Here is a 24,976-nt window from a genome sequence, read left to right as displayed (position 1 = left end):
GAAGAATTAGAGTCTTTTGCAGCGGTTATATCTGCCCTGGCAGAGGCTACTCTGTTGGTTCACCTTCATTGACGCCCCATTGTGCCTAATGATTGCCTAATGATCGGTGTTGCTGTTGGCGGCGTACTCCAACAAGAGATCCATGGCGAATAGAAACTCATGGCATTCTTCTCAAAGAAACTGCAGCCAGGGGAAACCAAGTACAGTACGTTCGGAAGAGTTGCTGGCTGCATATCTTACCATCCGGCACTTTTGCTGTGCCATCAATGGTCAGAAGATTCTTCATACTGACTGACCACAAACCGTTAGCTCATGCGTTCCACTCCGGTGCGGATCGGACAGGTACTCGCCACGCGAAGTCCGACACCTCGATTTCATATCGCAGTTTACCACCGGCATTAGACACGTTAAGGGACCTAAAGACGAAGTTGCTGACGCGCTGTCCCACATTAACATGGCATCACTACCATCGCCTGAGACCATACTCGACTTCGAAACATCAATGGCCAAGCAACAGCTCACAGACGACAACTACTTAAGACCGTTCTGCCTTGCAGTTGAGAGACATACCACTTGCTACTAGCAACGGCACAATCGAATGTGATGTGACTACTGGTGTACCTAGTCTAAAACCAAGTCCTTTCAACGTGCAGTTTTCGAATTGCTACACTCGCTTTCACACCCAGGCATCCGAGCCGTCCTCAAACTGTTCAGCATCCGTTATGTGTGACCCAATATGAACCACGAAGTCAGACACTAGTGCAAAACTTGCCTCAAAGCTACCAAGATACACCGCCACACAGTTACACCACTGCGTACTTTTGCTTCCCCCGACGCCCTTTTCGATCATGTACAATACGGTAGCGGCATAAAAGCACTCTGTATATATTTGTTGCCAGCATTGGCACGCCATACCTTGATATTTCTTGCCGAAGGTCAACGTACCATCAACGTGGCCGTGACGTGGCCGAACACATGAGTACGTTTTGGACTCTTTTTTGGTTTTGATTCGCTGTGTATATACCTCACCTATTTGCATCTCTGCAAACGTAGAGGGCAAAAGATTCACATCACTCGCGATTCGGGCCGCGCCGCAGCTGGGGGTCCTGTAGACTTGTCTCCAGTTGCAACAGGAATAACAGGGATCATGGGTATCCCTTTCGTTCGCCATGTAGAGAGTCATCCCGGTCCACACACGTTGTTTTTCCCTGTATTTGTTGTCCCTGGGCTTATGGACGTGAAGGTAGGGTTTGATTTTCCCCTTTATTTGCGGGGCGAGATACTTCCGGCGTTGCAGACGCTGAGGGCGGGTTAGGGGGTAGCGTATATGCACAGTAGGCATAAGGGGCTTTTGGAGGCGCAGGGTTGGGTTCGGCAATTGCGAGATCGTCCCCAAAGATGGGTGTGTCAGCATCTCGTAGCAACACACAATTGAATATAACGAAGGTTATGTCGATGAGAATGTTTGAAATAGATTTGTAAAGGACCGGGAGGCGCGGCTGGTACAGACAATGTATTCGGTGCGGTGACGAGCAAGTCATGTTTGAACGTATTCGGCCGTCGTCCTCAATGCCTATCAAGCCCTTTATTTGCAATCGACCCTTTGTTCTCGGCTGGGCAGAACAATAGGAGTCAAGCTGACTTGCTGACTCATGATCAACACGCAGTGCATAGCTAGGCAGAACAGTGGGGCCGGTTTCAATCCCAGGGCGTGTCGTGATGTTCGGGTTGAAGGCAACTAAGGTCGTCCATGATGAGTGAATTATACAAGATTGTCGAGGTGAGTTCACTCCGAGCACAAGGCTATAAGGAGTTTAGTCACAATTTGAGGTAACATGCAAGGATTTTAATTCCATATTTCGTCCACTGCGAGTTATTTCGTCCAGAAACCGACCTGCTACGGACAGAGCAGATATTCCATCTTGTCCTCTCAATTTCACCTTGAAATCCAGACATACTAGACGTGCTGTGGATAACAAACTGTTTATTAAATGTATTGTTAAGGGGCAATTACCACTTGGTTTAAGATTCAGAAAATATGACGTGTTGGTTTTTGTGGGTGTGTATGCCATGGTGGATAGACCAATGAGAACAGGTTGTCCAGCAACACATTATAGTCAACTCCTGGGTGCAATCGCTGTAGATTCGTAGCCATAGCTCTAATCAAATAGCCATGAGAGGAGTACACGGACGGCTTCACAACGCTAATTCGGACATTTCAGATCGTAACCACTGAAGAGCGTAAAGGGCTCCAGGGTGTGCATGAAGATGGAGAAACGGTAATAATCATGCGGGGGATCGCTATACGGCGATTTGGAAAGTGTGCAACCTGATAGCGTTTCTACTATCATGACATATCCACTTCAGCAAATGTTTTGGCAGCTGGAGAGCCACCACTCATTGGACAACCGATCGACAGCTTGCACTTTTGGACTACTGAATTGAAGTGTCCATTATTCACCAAGTGCACTGCGCTGTGATCCCTATAAGATCCATTTCTTGAGGTTGGTGTTCCCTTTGGATTAGTTACTGCGAAGGCATGATTCATTAATTCAGCTTTCTGAGTACTGGTACCAGATTTAGTTTTGTCCATGGCTTCTTGACAAAGTCTCTTGCTTAGTACTTTGAGAAGAGCCTGTTTATCACAAGTTGACGATTTCAGTTTGCCACGGGCATCGACTGGCAGGTATGGAAATTTATGTTTACCACCCCTACAAATTGGTGACCACTTTTTGCAAAGGTCATGATTTCCCATGTAAAATTGAGCAATTGCACGTACTGCATTTGCAGATAGACATGGTTTTCATTTTGGAAGAGTTTCCACCACTGTTTTTGAGTATGGCAGCAGCCTCGGCCTGTGCCCTGTGGCTGACATCATCGGCAAGTCGATCCTGCAGCTTTGTCTTTTCCTTTTTATTTTGGCCTGGAAACATCTATCTCTGGACTGAATTTTGCACGATTTAGGGCTTCACACAGGGATCGGTTTAAATGAGGGGGTCTAATAAATGCTCGGTTTCCATACCTGCAGTCATACTTTGCACATGAGAGCTTACACCCTCTGCCACACAACCGCCGGCATTAGTTGTCACTCTATTTGCAAAAAGAAGTTCTTAACAGTTTAAAAAGTTTTGGGGCACATTGAATGCCACCTTCACATCTCTTGTCTGCGTTGCTGGGATGAGGGGTGTTTTCTTGCGACAGTTTCGAAGAAGATTGTTATGTGACTTTTGGTATTAAGTAGAGTCGTTTAAGGGAGCAGAGGACTCGACATCTCTGGTTTTGTTGATTTATTCTGGAGAATGAATGCGAGGAAAGGAGACATTTTAAAAAGATGTCATCTCCAATCCGGTCAGCGTCCGAGTGACTAATAAATGCCATTATCAAATGAATCGAATGGTTCAATGAAATGCCGATTAAGCTATACACAAAAGAAGTTTAAATAAACTTGATTTATGAAAAAAATGTCTGAATCAGCTTCCCGCCATAATTCCATTTGACAGGAATGTTGAAAATACGAATGATTAGAGCATCAAACGAAGATAAATTAAGGAAAATAGAAGATCTGACAAAATTAAGGCCTGTGAGTCTTACAGACGAAACACTACATCATGATATTGATAATTACTGACTTGTGCTGATAAAAAAAGGAATAAATAGACTAATTTACCTGGAGAATGAATGCGAGGAAAGGAGACGTTTTAAAAAGATGTCGTCTCCAATCCGGTCAGCGTCCGAGTGACGCCGACACGGCCCTGGGAAAATGAATATTCATGAGGGATGAACAGAAGGATAAACATAATGAATATTGATGATTCTTCCAAAAAAATACGGGGTATAAAGTTCTACGTGGTGACAGCAATATTGTCTGTCGGTCTCTACTGCAACTGAACTTTCTCTCTCGTAACCCCGCAGTTCATGGATCTCATTCACGATTTTTCTCTTGTTGTACATGTCTCTTTCGTTTTCTGCAGTGATTTCACCGAATTTGTTACATGTGTTTTGCAGGCCACGTACTCTCTGAAGGAACAGTCGTGTCCAAGCTGACAAGAGCCTCCTTGCACCAGCTGTTGAAATTCCAGTGTTGTACAGGCCCACGGAGAACACCATGTTTGGAGCAGCGGTCCATTGTCCTCTCCCCCTCTGTGGAATCTCAGTGAACAGTTTTCTCTTGCCGCTGCAGAAAGCACACTTCCGACAGGACATCATCTCGGACAAAACCAAACCTCGACGCTCCTCAGCATCTGGCGTCACAATCTGTACCCGTTGGTGATCTAGGATAGCCTGTGCTCCCAAGTCGACTGCAGAATTGATGCTGACAAACCAATATGTCGCTCGGACACATCCTTCGGACTGATAAGCTGAGGATACATTATAGGAGTCGTTTAATAAATCTTCAGTTCGGAGTTTGAAGTAAATGGACAGCCACATCTTAGAATTAACACGTTATCAAAGGCCCATTGTGCACAGTTGTAAATCTTCTAAGAAAATTTATTTGTCACAGTAAACTTTCGGAATTAATATGTCACCAGTCACCTGTAAAATACAGAGCACCGTGTTCAATTCTAGGGAGTGTGTTTAAGCTGTGCTAAAAATTAGTTCCCCCCACCATTCAACCTGGATCCGCCAAAAAAGTGGAATAAACTCACCTCAAAATGACCCCAGATGGACCCCAAAAATAACTGGCATGTGTCAAAGGGGGAAACTTTCTCCCAATTTGATGTGGGAAGAACAGAATTGAGTACCCTCATGATGCCCAAGACGTGCACAAGAGTCGCGCTTTCCCATTGAAAACGCTAAGAAACACCATAGCCACGCCCACACCAGTGGTTTCTCAGAGGAGCAGTACTTTTCATTTTTTAAGAAACTTATGTTACAAACCAGAGGTGGCCAAACACAAACACAGAAAACATGTACAAGAATTGGCCAATATATAAAATTATTTACATTATTTTAATTAACAAAATAAACCCCATAAAACAATGAGCTTGCATTAACGTGGTTAGAAACGGTCATGCCAAGCAAAACAAAATTTATAAAGCAGTCATGCAAACCATAACCGACACCGACCGAGGCCGAGCAGCCCGCTTTAAGGCTTTAAATACAGAACAAACATTCCATGCAAACAAAAAGATCATGCAGCTTTGGTATTGAACGAACAGCAACAAAAGACAGGTACGGGTAGAGAGAGGCGTTATGTAACACTTACTTCTGAGATAATTCTGCTTCTACTGATTGGACTCTTGTGCCAAAATGTGAAAGTTGCCTGCTATTAAAGGGTGCACCCTGGTAAATATGCTCAAGAGCCGTCCGCCGAACTCATTAATAAAAGTTATACACTCTAAATCTTCTATATTAGAGGGTCCTGAGAGCCATGGAATTGAGGAATCGAAGAAATATGGCACTGAACCTCTGGCCCGCATTCGGGGCTTCCAATTCTGAGCAATTTGGATGCAATCGGGTCCGAAAGTAGCACTTTACAGGGTGTCTCAAATAAAGGTAATCCAACTTTAAGAGGTTAGAATAGCTATATGGCATCTCACACAGCATTTTTAGGGCCACAACAATAAAACTGGAGATAAGAGCTTTCAGATGACACCTTTCTTGCCTAATTATGTTATTGCATAAGTTAATACCTATGGATTTAAATCATGGCCCCAAAACTGCACTGGTTCACTTATTGAGCCTCGTCGCATTTCACTTGACCAACTGCCACACCTTGATTATGAATAATGTCTTGCCTGGTTATGCAGTGGTTTTAATTCAAACGGCCAGGCATCTTCATTCTGGCCATCGAACAAGCTTGGTATCATGAAAGTGAACCAACAATATTTTTGCACCCTAAATTCTGGGTGATGGTGCTCAATCATTCTGGCCCTAGACAAGAAACCTTTGTGTCATTTTAACGGTCATAACCTCTACTTTAGTTTCAAACCATGATCCTTGCTGAAAGGTATATAGTATGGTCGTATTAACCTCTTAAAGTTGGATTACCTTTTTATTGAGACGCCCTGTATTGCTGTTTTACAGAGGGATGCATTTTCACTTGAAAATGGCTACTTTTCCGTGCAGTGAAATTTCCTTCATTTTAGGGGTAGTCTGTTTTGGGTGAGAATTTCTCAAAAATTCTTTGGTCAACCCACTGAAATTTGAAAGGAAAGTGAAAGCGGACATATCGAACATCGTTTTTCTGTGAAGCCTGAACACCTGTGAGAGTTGTGAGTATTTTTAAATATTTGTGAAGTATGGAGATTTATCACTGCTGTCTATGGGAATCAGGAATCTTCACCTTTGACCTAAAATTTGTATATAACTGGAGGGCGCCCTAACAGGTTACTGATGAAATATCTGGTTGATCAAAATACTTCAATCACTACATACATACCAACATTAATAAAATGTGATGTAAACTTTAGAAGATGAAACAACAGTAAAATAACAACGAAAAACCAACGTTTTGCCGCTACTCTAAGTATACAAAATATAAGAACCCACATTACTGTAGTGAAGGGGGTAAACAGTCACAAGCTGCACTGAGGAGGGTTTGGTCATTGCTAATACAACAATGAACCAGAGAGCAAGGCATCAACTTGCTTCCTGTCAACATGCGCATAAAATTGGCTCTGTGGGATAATCCATTACACTTACAGGTAGGGCCAATGCTAAATTTAAGGGAAAGGGGGAAATGTGCACAAAAGGCCTTCTAGGCCAGTAAGAATTGACAAAGACCCAGACTCTTTCAATAATAACCAAATTTTAGTGGCAAGGCATTTGCTTGGACTCAAGGTATTTCCAAAAAAATGTTAATTAATTAAAAATCAAAATGGCTACCTCTTGTGCACAAAATACAGGTAAAGGCATGTATTTCCGACACTACAGTAGGAACTTACCCAAATGAATAGTCTGACAAAACTCCCCCAAAATTTTCAGCTTGGAAGAATATCAAATGGCACCAAGAACAAACAAATAACTGTTTTCACCAAAATTATCAAGGAAAAATATCTGTTTAAGGATATCCATCTTGTAAGTTCGTAGTTAATACGGTAAAAATATACTGTTATGTTACAAGTATGTTAGGCCTTGCCACATGAAGCAATTATTACAAGCAATTCGGAAGAAACTAACATCCCTGTAGACCCTTCAGTGCTTTGGTAATAAAAAAGACATTTTCCCTCAGAGTGTAGAAATAGTCGTCAGAAAATTTTACGAAACATGGAAAGTGAATAACTTGTCATCTAAAGCCTGAACTGATCGTCTGCATGTGGATTTCCTCATGCGACAATGCCCTTAAACACCACTGATGGTGGAAGTTGCGGCAGCAACAACTATCACCGAAGTACAGAATTCCATATCTGCCGTCTCCCGTCGTCCGTCGCATTTTGCTTTTTGTTGTGTCCTAATTCTGCCATTTACCAGTTCAAAACATGCCATTTTCCGTCGCGCGTCGCCCGTCGTGCGTCGCCCTTCGTGCGTCGTCTGTCGTGCGTCGCCCGTCGTGCGTCGCCCGTCGTCCGTCTATGGGTTGCATAGGACCTGCAAAAGCCGGGGTTTAACAAATGACAATGTGATGATTCCATTCACTTCTAAAGATCTTTTCCGAATAATGCAAGTACAAATCCCACCTGCAAAGCACATACTAGTCACATAATTAATTCCAATAATGCTAGACTAACCCTGCCCCTTGACAAGAAAATATCACCTCTCTGAGAATTCAACCAAGTTGTTTTGGGGGAAAAACATTTTCAGCCAAAATGTTCCGGCCAACTTATCCACAGTGTTATTCTAATATGCACACTGTAAAAAATGTGCCGACTTGTTTTCATCAAATTCTAGGAAGAAATCTGCCAACCAATACAGATATTCAATCTTGTCCTCTCAATTTCACCTTGAAATCCAGACATACTAGACGTGCTGTGGATAACAAACTGTTTATCAAATGTATTATTAGGGGGCCCAATTACCACTTGGTTTAAGTTTCAGAAAATATGACGTGTTGGGTTTTTTGGGTGTGTATGCCATGGTGGATAGACCAATGAGAACAGGTTGTCCAGCACATCAGCATTATTTATGGGGCTAACAAGTAACGTTACTGTTTAAAAGACTTCTGTGAGCCAACCTGCAAATAAAGTCATGTCTAATTTGGAGTATACAGCAGATTTCATCATAGGTATACCCGCCCTCAAAATAATGTTGAATCAGTTCGTCTCTTATGAAAACTAATAAGGAATCAAACATTGTAAATAATCTATTATTTACATTCCGTTCTGTGGGATATCGTGCAGGGACAGACAGAAATATTACATAGGCTATAGACCTAAAGTCAGGCTGTTAACGAGTAAAGTTACGTCTAGAGCAACTAAGTTATCGAGAAAAACAATCTACCCTAACAAAAGTCTATTTTGTTAATTTATTTATGTAACCAAAATGGTTTATTTCATATACACGTTCTTTCTTTCTTCTTTCGAATGGAGTTTGGCGCAACTGCAAAAACGAATACTTGTACATCTTCTAGTTCTATTGCTAAAATGAGAGTCAGGCATGGTGGATCGATCGAACAAGGACATGTACATGTGAAACGATCAAGAGTCAAAGTAAAAAATACCACTGCGCAATCGTGACAAAAAAACACGGACGACGCACGACGCACGACGGGCGACGCACGACGGACGACGCACGACGGGCGACGCACGACGGCAGATATGGAATTCCATACTTTAGGATGACGAGAAGTAGCATCAAAGTCCAGCAATTCGGCACATATTACAAGTGAGTCGGATAGTCAAAATGGGTCTTTTCTGATCTCAGTGCAGATGTGGGAGAATCTGTGTCTCTCTGTGAACCATGAAATTTCTCTGCTTTTTCAACTTTTTTTTTGCTGACGTACAATTTTTGTAATACACGTCATGAACAAATGTCTGATCAAGGAGAGAGATTTTTTTAATGCAAGTCATTTTTGAATTTCTTTCTGTCAGAGTAGCCTTTCCCTTCCGTCCCAACAATCTACCACTGCAGCGACTCTCTGTTTTCATACAGATTATATAAGTATTCATTGGAGTAGCCATGTTATTCACATAGGCTATATTATACAGGCCTATGTTCCCTAAAGCAATCAGAAGCAATGCCCAAACCGATGCCTCTCTGTATCGCTGTCAGATCAGCACACAACCATAGAACTTTAAACTAACCCGAAAGATGCCAAGGAACAGATGCCTCTGTTTGCTGACTGGAACCACAGTCCACAATGCTGTGAAAAATTTCACACAAAATCAGTTAAAATCTCAGTATGCCTTATGCAAGTTTCAACTGGAACTCGTGCGTGCACAACATTACACACCATGTGCAAAATCCAACACATCTAACTCAAAAAACCTTCAAAAATACTCAAACAAAAAAGTTGAGTTGACATGGTATGAAGGACTCTGTGTGGTTGGTAAGTAATATCTTGGTGATAGAAAAATCAAGCCGTAAATACTCGTACTTTTACAGGAACTTACTCCTGACATTTGTCCCACATGCTCAAGGAAGCTGACATGTTGTATGTGTGGTCTATACATCCAACTTAGAATCCGCCCAACTAGTGTCAGGGAGCTCCATTGGTTAAGCACTGTTCCAATTTGGGCATGATTAGTTGGACCATGGGGCATTTGGGTGAGAAAATGAGGGGTTTTAAACGCTTCAAAATCTTATTTCCCCAGTGAGAAAATTGGTTGAATTTTTTTGGGGGGGTTCCTGACCACAATATGAAAAGTTTTGAGTGGAAATTTGGTTATTAACAAAAGTGTCTGTGTTTGGAACTTTTTGTGTCAATTATTACTGGCCTATTCAGAAAATTTAACCTTTTTACACTGAACAAAAGAATTTTTTTCTTTTGATTACGATGATTTTGAACAAAACCAAATTACAAAGATAAATGGCCATTCAGCGTCAATATGACAATCGATCAAAAATTAAAGAATGAAAAATGCTATCCCCCGCCCCAAAAATATCTTTTCCCAATGACTTGGTAATTTGTTAATTTGCGCATATCTTGTGATGTTGATACATGGGACTCTTCGGACTTTGACATTGAAATTCTGCCACTGTACCTCCTGTTGAATGCTGGTCTCAGTGAAAAATCTCAATTTTGTTCGGACGAATTTTTTTCTGAAAGCCTTATTCAATGGGAGACTTAAGCACATTTTTTTTTTAATTTTCAAAACAGCTTTGAAAGCAAATTATTATTTCAAATTGAGACAGAGGGGATGGCAGACATCCACACGGGGGAGAGGGAGCGTGTGCCTCTGTATTCCATGATCCCTACAAAGGCAGGAAAATTAACCTGCCATCTAAAGATATTTCCGAGGGTGGCGGTAGGCGCATGGGCAAAGGAAAAAAAATAAACAACTGACGGTGGAGGGGGTAAATTTTTAGGTATTTCTAGCAAATTGGTTATGTTTTTCGCCGATATCTGTTCTCTTCATTTGTTTTCCTTCTTTTTTTCCTTACTTTTTTTTTCCTGTTTTTTTTTTCCAGGAACAAGCGCCTCTCGGCCCCACCTGCGTATTTTGTTTTCCCAAACAAGATCCAACCCTCTGTGCTTATGTTTTATTCATATTCTGTCCAAGGCTTTAAAGAGTGGTTATGTAATAAGGTATAAGGGTATTAAAATTCATCGCTGTTTGGCAGCAGATGTATGGATTGATTTGGAATATTCTCGACTTAAAACTCAGGTTCGAATCCTCTCTGTTGTATTTACAACTTTTTTACTTGTAAATAACAAGTAGGGAAGGAGCACTCGCACCACAACTTTGGTTTTTGTAGTCAAGAACCATTCATTAGGTATCCACATTACAGACCAATCGATTGCAATCATAAGTCGAGAAATCACAACCAATTAGGAAAAGAATATTCGCCCCCCCCACCGCAAAGCCCGCGCATTTTCAGATAAATGACTACAGGCGGCCATGCACGCATACATTAAATTCATGCATGTCAGTGTGAGTACGACTGTGTATACCTTGCATGAATACAAGCAATCTCAACTTTATTCCTATGGTTTGTGTATAATTACTGCATCCCAGTCGATGTTCAGCAGTATTTTTCCATTTTTCTTCTCAGAGCAATCGCTACTGGCGAGGTACTCCATCACCGAGCGCTGCAAATCGTCGGGTGCCGTTTCTCTGAAGTTCTGAATGTGCAGTATAAAATCCAGCAACAAGCCACCCTCCTCCGAAGCGTCGTCGAAGCAGTCGGTGATGTCTAAGCTGGAGGGTTGACCGAACTCCGCGTACCTGATATCTCGAAAGTCCAAGCAGCGACGAACATCGGCCGAGGTGAGGTGATAATTAATCGGACGTCCCTGACGAAATCGAAACCTAAGCCGACCAATGCCGCTGTTTCCTGGCAAAAGAAGATAAAAATTCTCTTGAGGTTAATGATTAACGACAACGCCGACATCTGCTTTGCAACGACTTTCGCCACACCACCAGTAATTTACTATGGTTATGACATCACACCTACGGGTTCTTCTGACATTTTCAATCGTCCTTTGGCTTTGCATTATTGGTCAAGTCACAATTGGTGAACAGTGTTTGACTTCATATAAAAACTAGGGTAACATGCCAGAAGGACTGTTGGGGTGTTTCATCAGCCCACCTCTATATTCACTGGCTTTGCATGTTATTTAAACCACCTTGCAGGGCAGTTCTTTTGTTCCACAGGAAAACCTCAATTTTTCCACTTGTTGATTCCCAACATGCCATGCGCGATTTTAACTTCTGGGAACAGAAAAAATTAATTTCCCACTACTGGGGGAAATTAACAAAGGCTTGCTCGCCATTGTTAACTATTAAAAGTCGTTCCTGGAATCATCGGGCAAAGTGTCGCTTTTGTAGTCCACACGGTTAAATGGCCGACATGGCCTCTGTCACTGCAATGGGATTGCAAGTCCTGCTGTTTTTATTTTGTACCGTCCGTGTTAGGTCTATAACTTACCTGAACATAGGATAACAAGCAATACTCCACTGGAGAAAAGCCGGTCGTACAGATACAAGAGTGAACTTTCTAAGGAGTCATCAATGTGGTACATAGAATGAACAGCGCTGATGAAATGAAAGTTAGTAAGATCTCCTGCCTTTTTGTACTGCTCGAGCGTCTGCTGCCGCCAGTCGAACTTTACACCTTGTAGTTTGTATGTATTGGACTGAACCAATTCCTTGTACTTCACCATCAAATTAATGGAAGGCTCAACTACACGATTATCGATGCGCGAGAATTGCACCAGGAGCTTCTCCAACATTGCACAATCCATTTCCCCTTCAAGAAGGAATTAAACAAGTATTCATTCGTCAAAACATGTATTTTAACAAAATTAACTGAGTATTTTATAAGCCATATCAATTTTTCAAATGAAAGGAACATGAAGTAGTGTTTTTAAAGGTGGATTAAATTTGATAATTAACTAAATGACGTAATTTTAAAACTATTTCAAACCTCGGTTATTCCCAGGAATAACTGAGGTTAAGTTTACGTCTTTTAAATAAATAACAAACATGGACAAGGATTAACCGTCGGACGAACGAGATTTACTCGTTTATTTGACCAAAACTCAACCGGCGCAAAAGTCAAAGAAGATGAAGAAGAAGAAGCCTACCCACACACAAATAGAATGGAAATAGCAGAACGGTCTAAGCTCGCCTGTCACGATTGTGGACTAGTATTAACTCGCATTTACTCAGACGAAGCAGAAAAATTGGGCGGTAAATATAATCAACATTTCGTCCACAAAAAGCCAAAATCTAAAACGAGCAAGACAATTAATGAATTTGAGGCCAAACTAACCGTGGAACAGGCCAGACTCGTCGAATATAAAGTTAACTGAGTTTTGGAGGGTAAAATTTACGGAGGCAAGCCTCTACGAGCTCTAATTGCCGTATGTTAGCGAGACGTGACGGGACAAACTGCTGAAGCCGTGAAAGACCTGTTTAAAATATCCGAGAAACATTTCAACGACGCCGTTAATAAGTTTAAACTTTATGAAGAAGAGCAATATTTCTAAAAACGTCATCGACAATTCCAAGGTCGACAAAGTCATTTCAGTTAAAAACATTTTATTTGAAGTAGGTTATACGTTGGAATCGGATAAACTCGCTTACCTATATTACCCACAGTTGGACACCAACTTTAATTTTTACAACGGGCAGTCGTTTGATTTATTGCAAGTGCTAAACATTTTGACCACGCAGTTATAAGCCTATATTTTAAAAAGATGGCAACAAACGTCGAGTCAAATATGTATCCAGATTTGACTATCTATCAAGCCAAATCAAACACGACAAAAAATTACCGCCTTCAAAAAGTGAAAGACGTCCGCACTCACATTTTAAGACAAAATTGAAAGAAAGTATATCGACGAGTAAAGAAGAATTTGATCGACAGGTCAAGGAGACGGCAGAAGCACTCGCCAACGAAAGGGCGGCAGTTTTTAAAAAAAATCTCATATCAAAACTTGGCGAGTAAGTTTGACCAAGTCGGTTAAATACCAAGATTGCCCACTCGCTTACGGAGATATAAAAACCCGCGGTGTCCCCTTTTTAAAAAGCTCTATTTAAAAGATTGGTCACAATCTTAGTCATTTGGCAATTGGGGTAAATAAAAACAATTCATTTGCAGCCGAATTTCCAAATTTAACAGTGGCCTATAAATTACCGAGAGTTAAAACTGACGAGGCCGTCAATCGTTGGGTTACCGACCCTATCTCGTTTTATCAGAACCAATTTAATTTCGCGGTGTATTGCGCGACGACGGCTTTCGATTAGTTATCTGATTCTGATCCGTACGTGTCTGCCCTATTTAACTTTCATGTGTATCACACGGTAAGAAAAATATTCTACGACTGCGTAATGCCCATTCCGAGCGACGACATTTTTGACGCGCTGCACAATAATTACGATCATCGCAAATTTACAGCCACTCCAGGTAATTCTTCTAATTCTATCGTTTCGGGTTGAATCGTTTTTAAACTTTGCCCCGCCTGTGCAATTTTTACGCCGTAATCTTTAAGCCTAAAACATTTCTCACAAACCCGATTCCGATAGCCGGCGTTCCTAGCGTTTATGGTGATCGTGTCCAAGTTTACCAATGTGGCGGGACTTCTTTTGCCTGTCAAAGGAACTTCTCTAGTATATCTCTCATCCATGCCAATAAAGCATAAACCTCTATTTGGTCGATATTCAAAAATTTCGTACCGGGGAGATTTTGGCACGTCGGTTCGCCCCATTTTCCTATAATAGTCGTAAAAGCTGTCTACCCTGGGATTGGTTTGAAATGCCTTTGTGCCCAATTCTAATTTATCGGGCCTAGGACTAATTTCTAATTTGGGTCTAACCGAGCCAGAAATAAAAGAAGTCTCAATTTTTTTAATATTTACGTCTTCTTCGTCATCACACGTTAAATTTGCTTCCCCTCTGTCCGATAGGGGCATTTCCTCCTCCTCCTTTTGCCATCTCACTTTATAACAAACGTTTTTTAAAGTTGCTTTTTAACCGGTGGGCACGCTCACCGGCAAAATGCCCTGCGACACGAGCCAGCCCTGCGTTGCCAATGCCCATGCTGAAACTGCGGTCAATTTCACCCGTCTTCTGTCGACAATTTAATTAGATCGGGCGGTTGAATTTTAAGTAGCTTATTGCTTAGCATGGTGTATCCCATGGAAATTAAGCTAATGACATATACCATATAATGGTATAACGTATTGGCGATACCGTTTACGTCGATTGCTTTAGCGTTACTCGTCTTATTATATAGTTTTTAAAATTATTCCATGTCCAAAGTTTCGAGGGCGGGTGTTGTCGCTTGATGCGTTTGAACCTTTGGCAGCACTTGAAAGTTGTTTGAACTTGTGATGGGGTTTTTGACTCGGCGGGCCTATTTTTCAAAATTAAAAATAGTGCGATTCCCCCAATTTCCAAACCGCTGATAATTAAACTTCTGTTTTCTGCGACCGACTTGTAAATTTTATTTTCTGATTTCGTTTCGGGATCGTGTTCGCCCGCTTTCAGAGGGGCAAGCTGCTCTTTCATTTTCTCATTGTGCTCGGCTAATCTTTTGCCCTGTTCGACGCTTTTGGGATTTTTACTCTTGGTCACCGTTTGCACCTGCGTTTTGACCGGACTGTTGGCAGGCGTCGGTGCTTGTGATGCTTGTTGTTCTGTTTCCATCTTCTTTTATAATAGACGTATTTTTATTAATAGCTAAATGTTTTGTCGTTATTAAGGTGGCTACAATTGGCGATAGATACACGCCATATTTGTAGCAAACCTCGCTGAGCAAATGGCCCATCGTTTGACTGATTAAAGGGTGATCGTTTAAATCTTTAGTTAGATCTTCTTCAGATTTTAAATCTACGTTGAAGCCTAAGAACTCTTTCGGAGTGGCGATGCCTAATAAACGTGCATATAAACTTAGGATCGAATTTCCCAGTGTATTTACAATTTCTTGCCCAAAGCGGGCTCGTATAAACTGAATAATTTTTCTTGCTCGGGCGGTGTTAGAGCTTCGATGTCCTTGACGGAATATTCTTTGCCTAGGTATTTTTTAGATTCACCCGTAGCGACTAGTGAAAAAAGTCTATCTTTGACGTTGGGCTTGAGTTCGGCGGTTTGTGCGTCGATTTTTAAATCGGCAAGGATATTTTTAATGTCATCCATTTATATAAACAAGTTTTAAAATTGTTGAACGTGTGCTTTGCGCATAGGTATTCGAATATATAAAACGTTAAATTAATGGTGATGAATAGCTCGGGAACTACTTTGATTAATTGTAACATGGCTGTTATTTGATTAAAACAAAATGAAAAATTGGTGCAACCAGACTATAAAAGCCTGGCCACACCATATTTATTTAAATAACAATTAGTTTATTTTAGCTCATCAATAAATTTAATTTGTTTGATTTTTCTTTAAGTTACAATTAATTTAGGCAGCAGAATTACGCTCGATAAATTGCATTTTAACGTTACAATCTGAATAAAAGCAATGCTCAAAATCTTCGATTAAACCACAGCAAAAATCGGTGTCCATGGAATAATTGGGATCAAATCGGTTATACTTTTTGTCGCTTTGACGGTAGCTGTAGATCCAACCGCTAATTGTGGCTTTAACTGGGTTGCTACAAATGTCTTTTCTTTTGCCATGCGGACATACCGAAGCGCTATCGCATTTGGCAGATATCCATTGTTGTTTTCCTCTTGCTCATACTCTCTATATTTTTATCGATACATTTGTTACAATTCAAATTACTATCGCCATTTGACTTTATTCGAAAATTAGAAATTTCTTTTAATTTTTAACATCTTGTGCATTGTCTATTCGTGGTTAATTACTGGCAATTTATAAAATATTTTATAATTTTTCTTCACATTAAAAAACATGACAGTGACGGTCTTGTATTAACGACTAATTTACTAAATTTAAAATTTCTGAAATGCTGTTTAAATTGATCGCGCTCTTCGTAGGGTACAACATCATTTTCGTTCAACATTTGGTCAAAAGACGACTTGTCTTTACAATAGAAAATGGCCACCCACGCCGTATTGCTCCTGTAGTCTTTCAAATTTGGATTATATTTTTGCGTCAACAACCAACACGAGTGTAAACAATGTCTGCCACTAAAGGCCATTCGACTTAGCGCACAAATGTTGCTTCGTTGCGATTTCTTGCGGTACGTGATAAATTGGTCGGCGGCACAATCGTCAATTATAAACAGCGTATTTACCCCGTCGAAAACTTTCTGATATAAATAGATCGCCTCGTTTAATTCTAAATTCTCCTTGGCTAGATCAAATAAATAAACGTTTTCGTCGGTGTATATCCACAAACGTTCCAAATAAGTTTGGTTCTTTAACAGGGTCGGGCAAATTATTACGATAGCTTCGTAATTAAATTTATAATCACGTTCCAATAAATCGAGCACCCATTTCGTTTTTCCACTTCCGGTATCACCCACGATTAATGCGCAGTGTGGATTTTATACATGTTCCCACTCATTTACTTTTAAACTATTTTAATACACTAAGCTTTTAAAATTGCCGTCTTCCACCGTCAATTGCGAGTCCATAACTAAAAATACGTACATTGTCAAAGAGCTCCTAAAATCGAGCCAGAAGCCATATTTATCTTTCAAATAACTGTCGACGACGGTAAAATTTAGGTCCTTCACGACCGCTAATCCCGCTTCTGAATCTGAGTCTCCGAAATATTTGCAAATTTCCGTTAAAATGCTAATACTCGAAAAGCCCTTGCGGATATATTTGATTGGGCTTGCCTTCGACCATTACACTCGTTTTCGTAATGGGCGGATTGTAAAATTTTTGCGAGTTCTTTTCGCTAGGATCTTTAAATAAGATCAAAACGCCTTTCAAACTTTTAATCTGTTGATCAATGTTGATATTCCATAAAGTGTCTGATTTATTGACCGTTTGTTTCTTCCACGAGTGAATCCTGTCAAATAAATAATAGACTGGCCCCTTGTGTTTTTTCTCAGACTTGTTGCCAAATCTCGATTTGTGACGACTTCGTACTCCAAAGTCAAGTCCAAAATGCTGTATTCTGCAGCAGTGTCTACGCTTTTGACGACTTTGCCATGCGAATTGAAAGTCAGTTGATAGGTCGGAGGCTCTCAGTTTAAAAACCCGACAGATAAAAGGGGCCGTGATCCGTTAAAAGTGGCACGTCCAGCGCAATCGCGTAACGATTTTTAAAAGCGTCTGCAATGGCCTTGTCTTTGCAGTTGTTTAAAGCCGAGTTAGCATCAGCAGGTCCCAAACGCAATTTTGCCACGTTTTCCCTTTCTAAGCCAAAATAGGACATCAGCGAAGGCCGAACGAAGCACACCAATTGGACGTTTTATACTTGCCATGGCCTTGGGTAAATCATAAAACTTTTAAATACGCTTTCACCGTCGTCGACGTGGGGTCGAAGTTCAAAGAAGCCGAGCAATTGACGAGTGACACGGCCGAACAAGTGTCAGAGGCCGTTGAACGGGTTTACGAAAGATCGCCGCTGACTTGGCCAAAGTTCACTGAGATAGACTCGGGGTCAGATTTTAAAGGCGAGTTTAAAAAGCTGATGGTCAAACATAAAGTAGAAATTCAAAAGGGCGAACCCGGTGTTCACAGGTCGCAGAAAATCGTCGAAAAATTCAATAGGACTTTGGCCGAGCGTTTATTTGGCCATCAAAACGCGCAAGAAATGTTAAACGTAGGCGAACAAAACTTGGAATGGGTGAAACTTTTGTCCCAAGTAATAAAATCGCTCAACGAGGAAAAGACTTGGTTAATTGGGAAAGAGCCCACTAACGCAATCAAATTAGACTGGTTAAAACAAGCGCCGACAGCACCAGTTGCCAAAAGAAGAGAATATGAGCTGCCTTCGGATGCAGCCGTTAGATATCTATATTACCCCGGCGAACAGAAAGGAGGTACGGTTAAACGGGCTACCGATCCCGTTTGGTCTGTCGACGTTTATCAGATGGAAAAACGCACGAGTCAATTTAAACGGGTTGGGGGCAAGCGTGTGAAAACGGGGCCCAAACGGAGTTTTGTGAGAGAAGAACTTCAAGTTATACCAGAAGACACCGAATTACCGCCTTCTTGAACAGCTTGATAATGCCCGTAGACTAAAGTTTTAATCCCGTCTGGAAATAAATAACGCGTTGTGTCCAAGGGCGACAGACTCAGTTTATTTTGCGAGACTGTGAATAGCAGATGTTTGTCCGATCTGAACAACTGCTGTTTATAGTCACGAGTGAAAAGGGGAAGTCCCTTCTGATCTGGAAAGAATGGGAGAAGTGTGCGCTGCGATGTTACCCTCTTTCCCTACTACTTCTGAAGAGGAAGAAGGAAGAAAAAAAGAAAAAAAATGGCTTTTTCACAAAATTGCGGAAAAGCCAAAAAGAATGCCTTTTTTCGCAAAATTGCAAAAAAGCCAAAAACCGAACGAAAAGAACAGCTTTTTCACAAAATGCGGCCAAAAAAAGAAGAAAAAGAACCAAAAAAACTAGAACTCTGTGCGTATATCTGAGGAACAAACCACAGGGCTTTTTCGCATTTTGAGGTTTTGAAACAACTGTCGAAAATACGTAGTTAAATGAAACACAAATTTCCCTTGTCAGGTGCGGCAAGGTTCAAACCAATCGGTCAGGAACTTCACCAGATATAGTACTTTGAAGAGTGCAACTTTAATGTCACGTGACTTGTCACAAAATGACGTAATTATCACATGAGGTCATTTTTGTCTAAAGTACTTCCTTTCTAAGATATCTTCAAGGTTTCATCCCAATCCGACATGTACTTCACGAGATATAGTGCTTTGACACTATGAACTTTCAACACCGTGAAAATGCAGTTTTACCATTAAATCACCGTGAAATTTTTGTTAAGGCAATGTAAGCCCGTTTTCATGGTGGAAAGTTGATCAGCTTGGGAGCGGATTAGCTCACAGCAGTTTCACGGACTTTTCACGTCAACATCTTCGTAGCTTATGGTCCCATTGTTATTCATAACGGTACACCAGTCCAGCTTCCTAGCGTGGAAGATGGGAAAACAGCGGTTTAACTGTCAAAGCGTAATAAAAGATTAGTGTGATAGACAGCCAGGAATTAGCGTAGTAGTTACCAACAAAAGGAGCGATTGAATACCCCTGTTTAGGTCTAGGCCTCCGGGAACCAGCGGAAACCTTGCATGAAGCAATATTGTGTGCGTGTTTTCGAACTACCGTGATTAGCGAAATACGAAGGGAACTTGTGAAAACCACATAACTTTCTTTCAACACGTTGTGAATGTAAAGCAGGTGTTTTGTGAACACAGGATCCTGTCTTTCCTAGAAAAGACAGGATTTATTTTTCCTTTTTTGAGCTGTGAGAAGAGATGGATACACGTACGATGGCTCAAATTTGCCGGATGCAGCTGAAAAGTTGATAAGCACATTTTGCTTATGTAGAACCATGAAGGAAGGACACAAGTTTTTTTTTCAGCCCTAAACTGTGACACGAAACTTGGCGTTAGATGTCACAACACCCCCCCCTTAACCACATACCAGAAGACATATGAAAATTTCCAACTTTTGTGGGCAAAAGGCACATTGAGTGGTGAAGTTGTGAAGTTACCACATCGAATTATGGAATAGCCAAAAGACTGTGAAACTGTATACAAAGTGGTGGAATAACAAGCAGCAGTGATGGCTTTTTACTAGTCTTTAAGCAGAATTTTCACTAGTCCACGTCTTCCCCCAAATTTCAACATTCTTTTTGGCACTATAGTGTTTTCTGCTCCAACATCATGCAAAACAGTGTGCACTCGGTGCTGACTGTTGTTTAATTGTCGATGAGTAATCATAAATGGCCATGGGAATTATAAATTTCCAGAATAGTCATGAGTATAACTCTACTCAAGCAAATTAAATATAAATCACAGACATGCCACAAACTTGAAATAAATGTTTCTGTGAGGTGGCATAATTTGTGGGGAGTCGTTTTGCTGAAGTCCCTACAATGTTTTCATTCAGCTACAGGCCATGATGTAGTGTATGAACAACCTAGCCGGGGTTACATGTACATTGCAAGGATGCGAACATTGTGATTAGGGTGTTCAGTGTACATTTACACCTGTCACCACCACAGTAAGAAGACAGGTAATGGTACTTTTTATGAGACAATGGGTCCTTAAAGAATTTAAAGGATTAGCCCCACCGCAAAGTTAATGAGGAAGGCCCCTAGATGGGCTCACTGCATTTTCATGGTGTTTTCACTTGACCTCAAGGTGTCGGCAAGGGGTCACATCCGGGATTATTTTCACGATGTTTTCACCACGTGAACTGCCATGAAGTTGCAGTGAAAAAACAATTTCACAGTGAAACTGCAAATTAACTGCAAATTCATGGTGCTGAAATTCATAGTGTGAGGAGTGCAACCTAAAAAATTACGATTAGAGATGAAGAGTTAAAATTGAGGTTTCTGGTTCAATACTTCAGCAAAGGTTATTTAAATCCACTTTCTATATTTTTTAGTGAACATTTCACCTAAAAATGCTCTTTAAACTATTGCTTTATAAGTGAGTTTTCCTGCCCGTCTGTTGTAAACAGCCGGACTCTTCATGTGTTTGAACACAATGCCAGTTTTTGCGTCTCCTTTTATAGCGCATTCGCTGTACGTCACCTGCTTGCGAGAAAAATGGTAGGCCTGCTTCCAAACGGTACTGAGCATGCGCAGATCAATCCAACTAAATGCCCGTTGCGGCATTGGGTCGTGAACGTATATCCGTGATCAAACGACAGATATGACCACAAGGCTTCGACTACGCTAAATCTTTTGACTCCATGAACTCGAATTCAACTCATTCAGTTCAGTGGAGTACCGAAACAGCATTAATAAAGGCCTGATGTACTCTACCGTAGGCCTACACCTTCAAAAAGAAGAAAGTCCTCGATCCGGCTGTTCCTGTCTTGAAACTCATGAAAATTCGCGTGCCACGCGAATGTCTTTGTCGAATACACATTTAAGTAGACCTGGGCTACTAGTTAATGCTTTTCGGAAAATCCCAGGTCATTTTAGTCCAAGTTACCTACCGGATCCACTTCCAACTCCAAGTACTCGAAACTCCTTGAGCTCTTGTCGGCCCAGTGAGGCCTCTAATTTATCAACAACCGCTTCGCTGAACACACCATCCACCCAATTGATGAGCACGTCGAATTTTTCAGACCGCACACTGAAGAGTTTGAATGCTTTGAAGTACTGGTCAAAGTTTGGATCCATCTGCACTAGCCTCGTAGACCTTTTCATAGAGGAATCCCAAGTTCGGTGTTGATCTGCGTACGTGTGTGCTTGTGTCAGCAGCACTTCAACTAACGATGTGCAATTCTGTGGGTATAACTTACATATATGTACTGATGTGAAGTTAGTTCAACGTTCAACATTCAGTGTTGAACAAGTAACCGTTTGATAATTCAACGTTGAATACGTACCTTTGGACATTCAGGGTGCACGCCCCTAAAGATAATGGAGTGCAAAAGGGGCAAAAAATGCACATCTTTTCACACGTAACCTCATTAACATTCTACATGTACATGCCATTTCACAATAATTTATATACACTCAACCCTCTAGTACAGAGGCAACCCGGGGAAGAGGATTTTGGGGTAAAACAAGACCTGAAATGTAGGCAACGGTTTTTTATGGCAATATAATTATCAGAGAAAAACCTGTTCGTTTTATACACTTGCAGTTTTAATCCAAACTATTTCATTCGATCGAAATAATATACATCAATCCCACGCCCAGGGCCTAAACTTCAAATTGTTTCGCGGTCACTGTAACGACCCCGTTGTCTATATTTATGGCGTGAGTATTTATATGAGCAAAGTTTTCGGCCCGATCCGGAACTGGATGAAGCGAGCTGGAACAAGGAAAAGTTTCGTCGGAGCTTATAGTAGCCGCTCGGCTTGTTGGTCGGGTCCGAGGACAAGGGGGCAATTTCGATCACGAGCTTTCATGGAATGGCCAGAACAGGGCGAAGGGTTTTTTTTTTCTTTTCTTTTTAAAATTAAACTCGGACTTTTATTTCAAATATGGGTAGTAGTAGGAAACTGACAGTTCTGGACCACACGCCCTTTTCACCGTTTTCAACAAAAACCCCTGGGTACCTATACGGCCCAAAAATCTCAGGGAATTCCCTAAAAATCTTAAATTCAAGATTTCAGCAAAAACCCCTGGGTACCTCATCGACCCCCCTAAAATCTGGCTCTAAATATTATACATTTTGAGCCAAAATCTCTTTTACCCATCACACGCACCGCTCGCTACGCTCGCTCACCTTTTGACCCCGGCGCCGCTCGTTTGCTCGCTGTAAACAACTCGTGACTAGCGCCAGGGATTTCCACTTCACTGACGTTGAACTTTTGACCCCGGCTGGCTAAACAACTCGTGACTTGGCAATCACTCGCAAACAAGTCTCGACTTGCCCGATCTGAACTCGTGACTGGCTTTTACAAAATTGGATTAATTATTAAATATGACGCTGACGTTGAACATTTAATTAAAGTAGAAATCCCGCCCGAATAAAAATGAGAAAAATTTTAGAAACCTAATTATAAATAAAACATGTCAACTCAAATATATATCGTCTCAAATGACCACGAACGTCTAAATGCTGGCAACAAAAACCCAAAAATTACTTATGGCCCCTTTGACTCTGAAAACTTAGTCATTTTAAGACCTACAAAGAATTCTTCTAAGATTCTCTATTCTCACGAGGGGCAACACAAGCGATTGTTGATTAGACTCGAAGACCCTTGTTATGGCGTTAACTCGGTTTACAAATATGGCACTAAGGAACCTACTGGCCAAGATCAAATTTGTTATCAAGTGTCTCCCGATACTGAATCGCTGCTACTACGTATAAATGAGTCAGTTTACAATCATTTTGAAAAGTTAACAGATGGGATCTTGGAAGACTTACCTGCGATTACGCGCAACTCTTTTAAGGTGTCTCAAAAACTAGATGACATACCCGACCAAATTAATTACTTAGTTAAGCCGGCTTATACCGATAAAAATAGGATGTACGTTAAGATCGCCTATGACGCCTCTTTGGTGGATAAATCGTTTAAAGAAATCGATCGCGCTCTTTTTGCAAATAAGAAATGCCACGCGATCTCTTTGATCTCTCCTAAAGATATTTACTACGGCGCGCACGGTTCACTTTCTTGCGGCGCGAGTGTTAGGTATAGAGTTATATCAGCTATGCTAACGGTTGAAGAGAAACCTTACCTTTTGGACGCGTTTGATTAAATAAAAGTTAGTGAAAGTCAATTTAACCTCGGTTATCCCGGGGTTAAATTTTTTTTTTTACTTTAAATAAATAAACTCTTATATAAAATGACTGATGCGGAACTTTGCCACTTGCTGAATCTAAAGGAAGTATACATAATTGGGGCAACGAGAAATGTTCAACCGAGGCCACCTTGCGATCACCAAATACTTGAAACGGGTGAAAGATACGCGTGTAAAAATTGCGGCCAAATTTTTGGGTGGGTTTCTTCGTTTGACGCCGCAGACGTGGGAGATCGGTATTACAAGCATCACGTTTGGAAAAAACCCAAGCCGCCAAAATCGAGAAAAACGTTGCAGAAGTATAATATCTGTTTTCAAAACGGCGAAGCGGGTGAAATAGAATACAAGTTGAACCAAGTTTTAAACGGTAAGATCTCTCGAGGTAAACCGTTGAAGGCTTTAATTGCAGTCTGTTACCAAGACGTAACCGGGGAAATCGAATCTGAAGTTAAAGACCTTTTTCAAGTCTCGGATAAGCACTGGGAAAACGCTATGGAGAAGTTTAAAAATAGTTTAATTTAAAAATGGAAACGCATACGTTTTACTTGACTGAAAATCCTCAAACGTTTGAATTAAAAAACGAGATTAACAACATTAAAGGCGATAAAGTAGTCCGAGTCAAAAACATTCAGTTTGAAGCTGAATATTTATACGTGGCGCAAGACACCGACATTCAATGGGATACAAATTTGGACAGAAACGAAAAAAGAAGAAAAGAGACGGCTCCAAAACTTATTTTGACGGGAATGAAAGAACCTATATATGCTTTGCTAGCTCCAAGTTTGGCTCAACCGTTGCCCGAGTCGCAAAGAGGAAGCATCGTGGTGTCTACCGGGTACTACGGAATCGATTGGTTTGATTTTATTTTAAACGCCATCCCTGGAGTAAGTTTTAAGGTGCACTCGGAATCAAAAAGGGTGACCTTAACCATTACGGATCCCAATCTCAAATTGCGGCTCAATAGAGAGGTGGCTAACTTGTTAAACTTACCCGAAAACAAACTTTCACCCAACGTTATTTATATAGGTGAGTATAACTCAACTCCTACGTTTATTCACTGTCAACAATTGGATCACTCTATCAATTTTTATAACGGAAAGTCTTCTAACCTGCTCGG

At 41.0% G+C, this 24,976-nt stretch overlaps 1 protein-coding gene and 1 long non-coding RNA gene across 8 annotated transcripts; one reads left to right on the top strand and one right to left on the bottom strand.

Moving 5' to 3' along the window:
• The first annotated feature begins 198 nt into the window (after positions 1-198).
• Positions 199-4,390, top strand: LOC147798728 (uncharacterized). 2 transcript variants are annotated; one of them, XR_015425663.1, is made up of 2 exons: positions 199-1,243; positions 4,006-4,390. It is a non-coding gene; the product is annotated as an uncharacterized LOC147798728 (long non-coding RNA). The 2 variants fall into 2 exon arrangements; XR_015425662.1 differs by lacking the exon at positions 199-1,243 and adding an exon at positions 1,255-1,780.
• On the bottom strand, positions 1,782-21,974 carry LOC147798727 (histamine N-methyltransferase-like). Of its 6 annotated transcripts, none has more exons than XM_087138183.1 (5): positions 21,597-21,971; positions 11,971-12,291; positions 11,268-11,376; positions 9,183-9,241; positions 3,252-4,358 (listed from the first exon to the last, which is right to left on the bottom strand). In XM_087138183.1, the coding sequence occupies exons 1-5, from the start codon at positions 21,808-21,810 to the stop codon at positions 3,769-3,771; spliced, it is 1,293 nt and encodes a 430-aa protein (XP_086994309.1). In that variant the 5' UTR covers positions 21,811-21,971; the 3' UTR covers positions 3,252-3,768. The 6 variants fall into 6 exon arrangements, 3 of the variants coding, with proteins under 3 accessions (XP_086994310.1, XP_086994309.1, XP_086994311.1); XM_087138185.1 differs by lacking the exon at positions 3,252-4,358 and adding an exon at positions 4,932-7,530 and having other exon boundaries at positions 21,597-21,970; XR_015425661.1 differs by lacking the exon at positions 3,252-4,358 and adding an exon at positions 7,452-7,530 and having other exon boundaries at positions 10,994-11,376; positions 21,597-21,968.
• Between the last annotated feature and the right edge of the window lie 3,002 nt (positions 21,975-24,976).

Source organism: Acanthaster planci, linkage group LG06 (assembly GCF_054643075.1).
Source record: "Acanthaster planci isolate LZ-2023a linkage group LG06, COTS_SCS, whole genome shotgun sequence".
Taxonomy (NCBI): domain Eukaryota; kingdom Metazoa; phylum Echinodermata; class Asteroidea; order Valvatida; family Acanthasteridae; genus Acanthaster; species Acanthaster planci.
The sequence above is the reverse complement of the archived record's forward strand: the minus strand, read 5'-3'. Positions and strand labels throughout refer to the sequence as shown.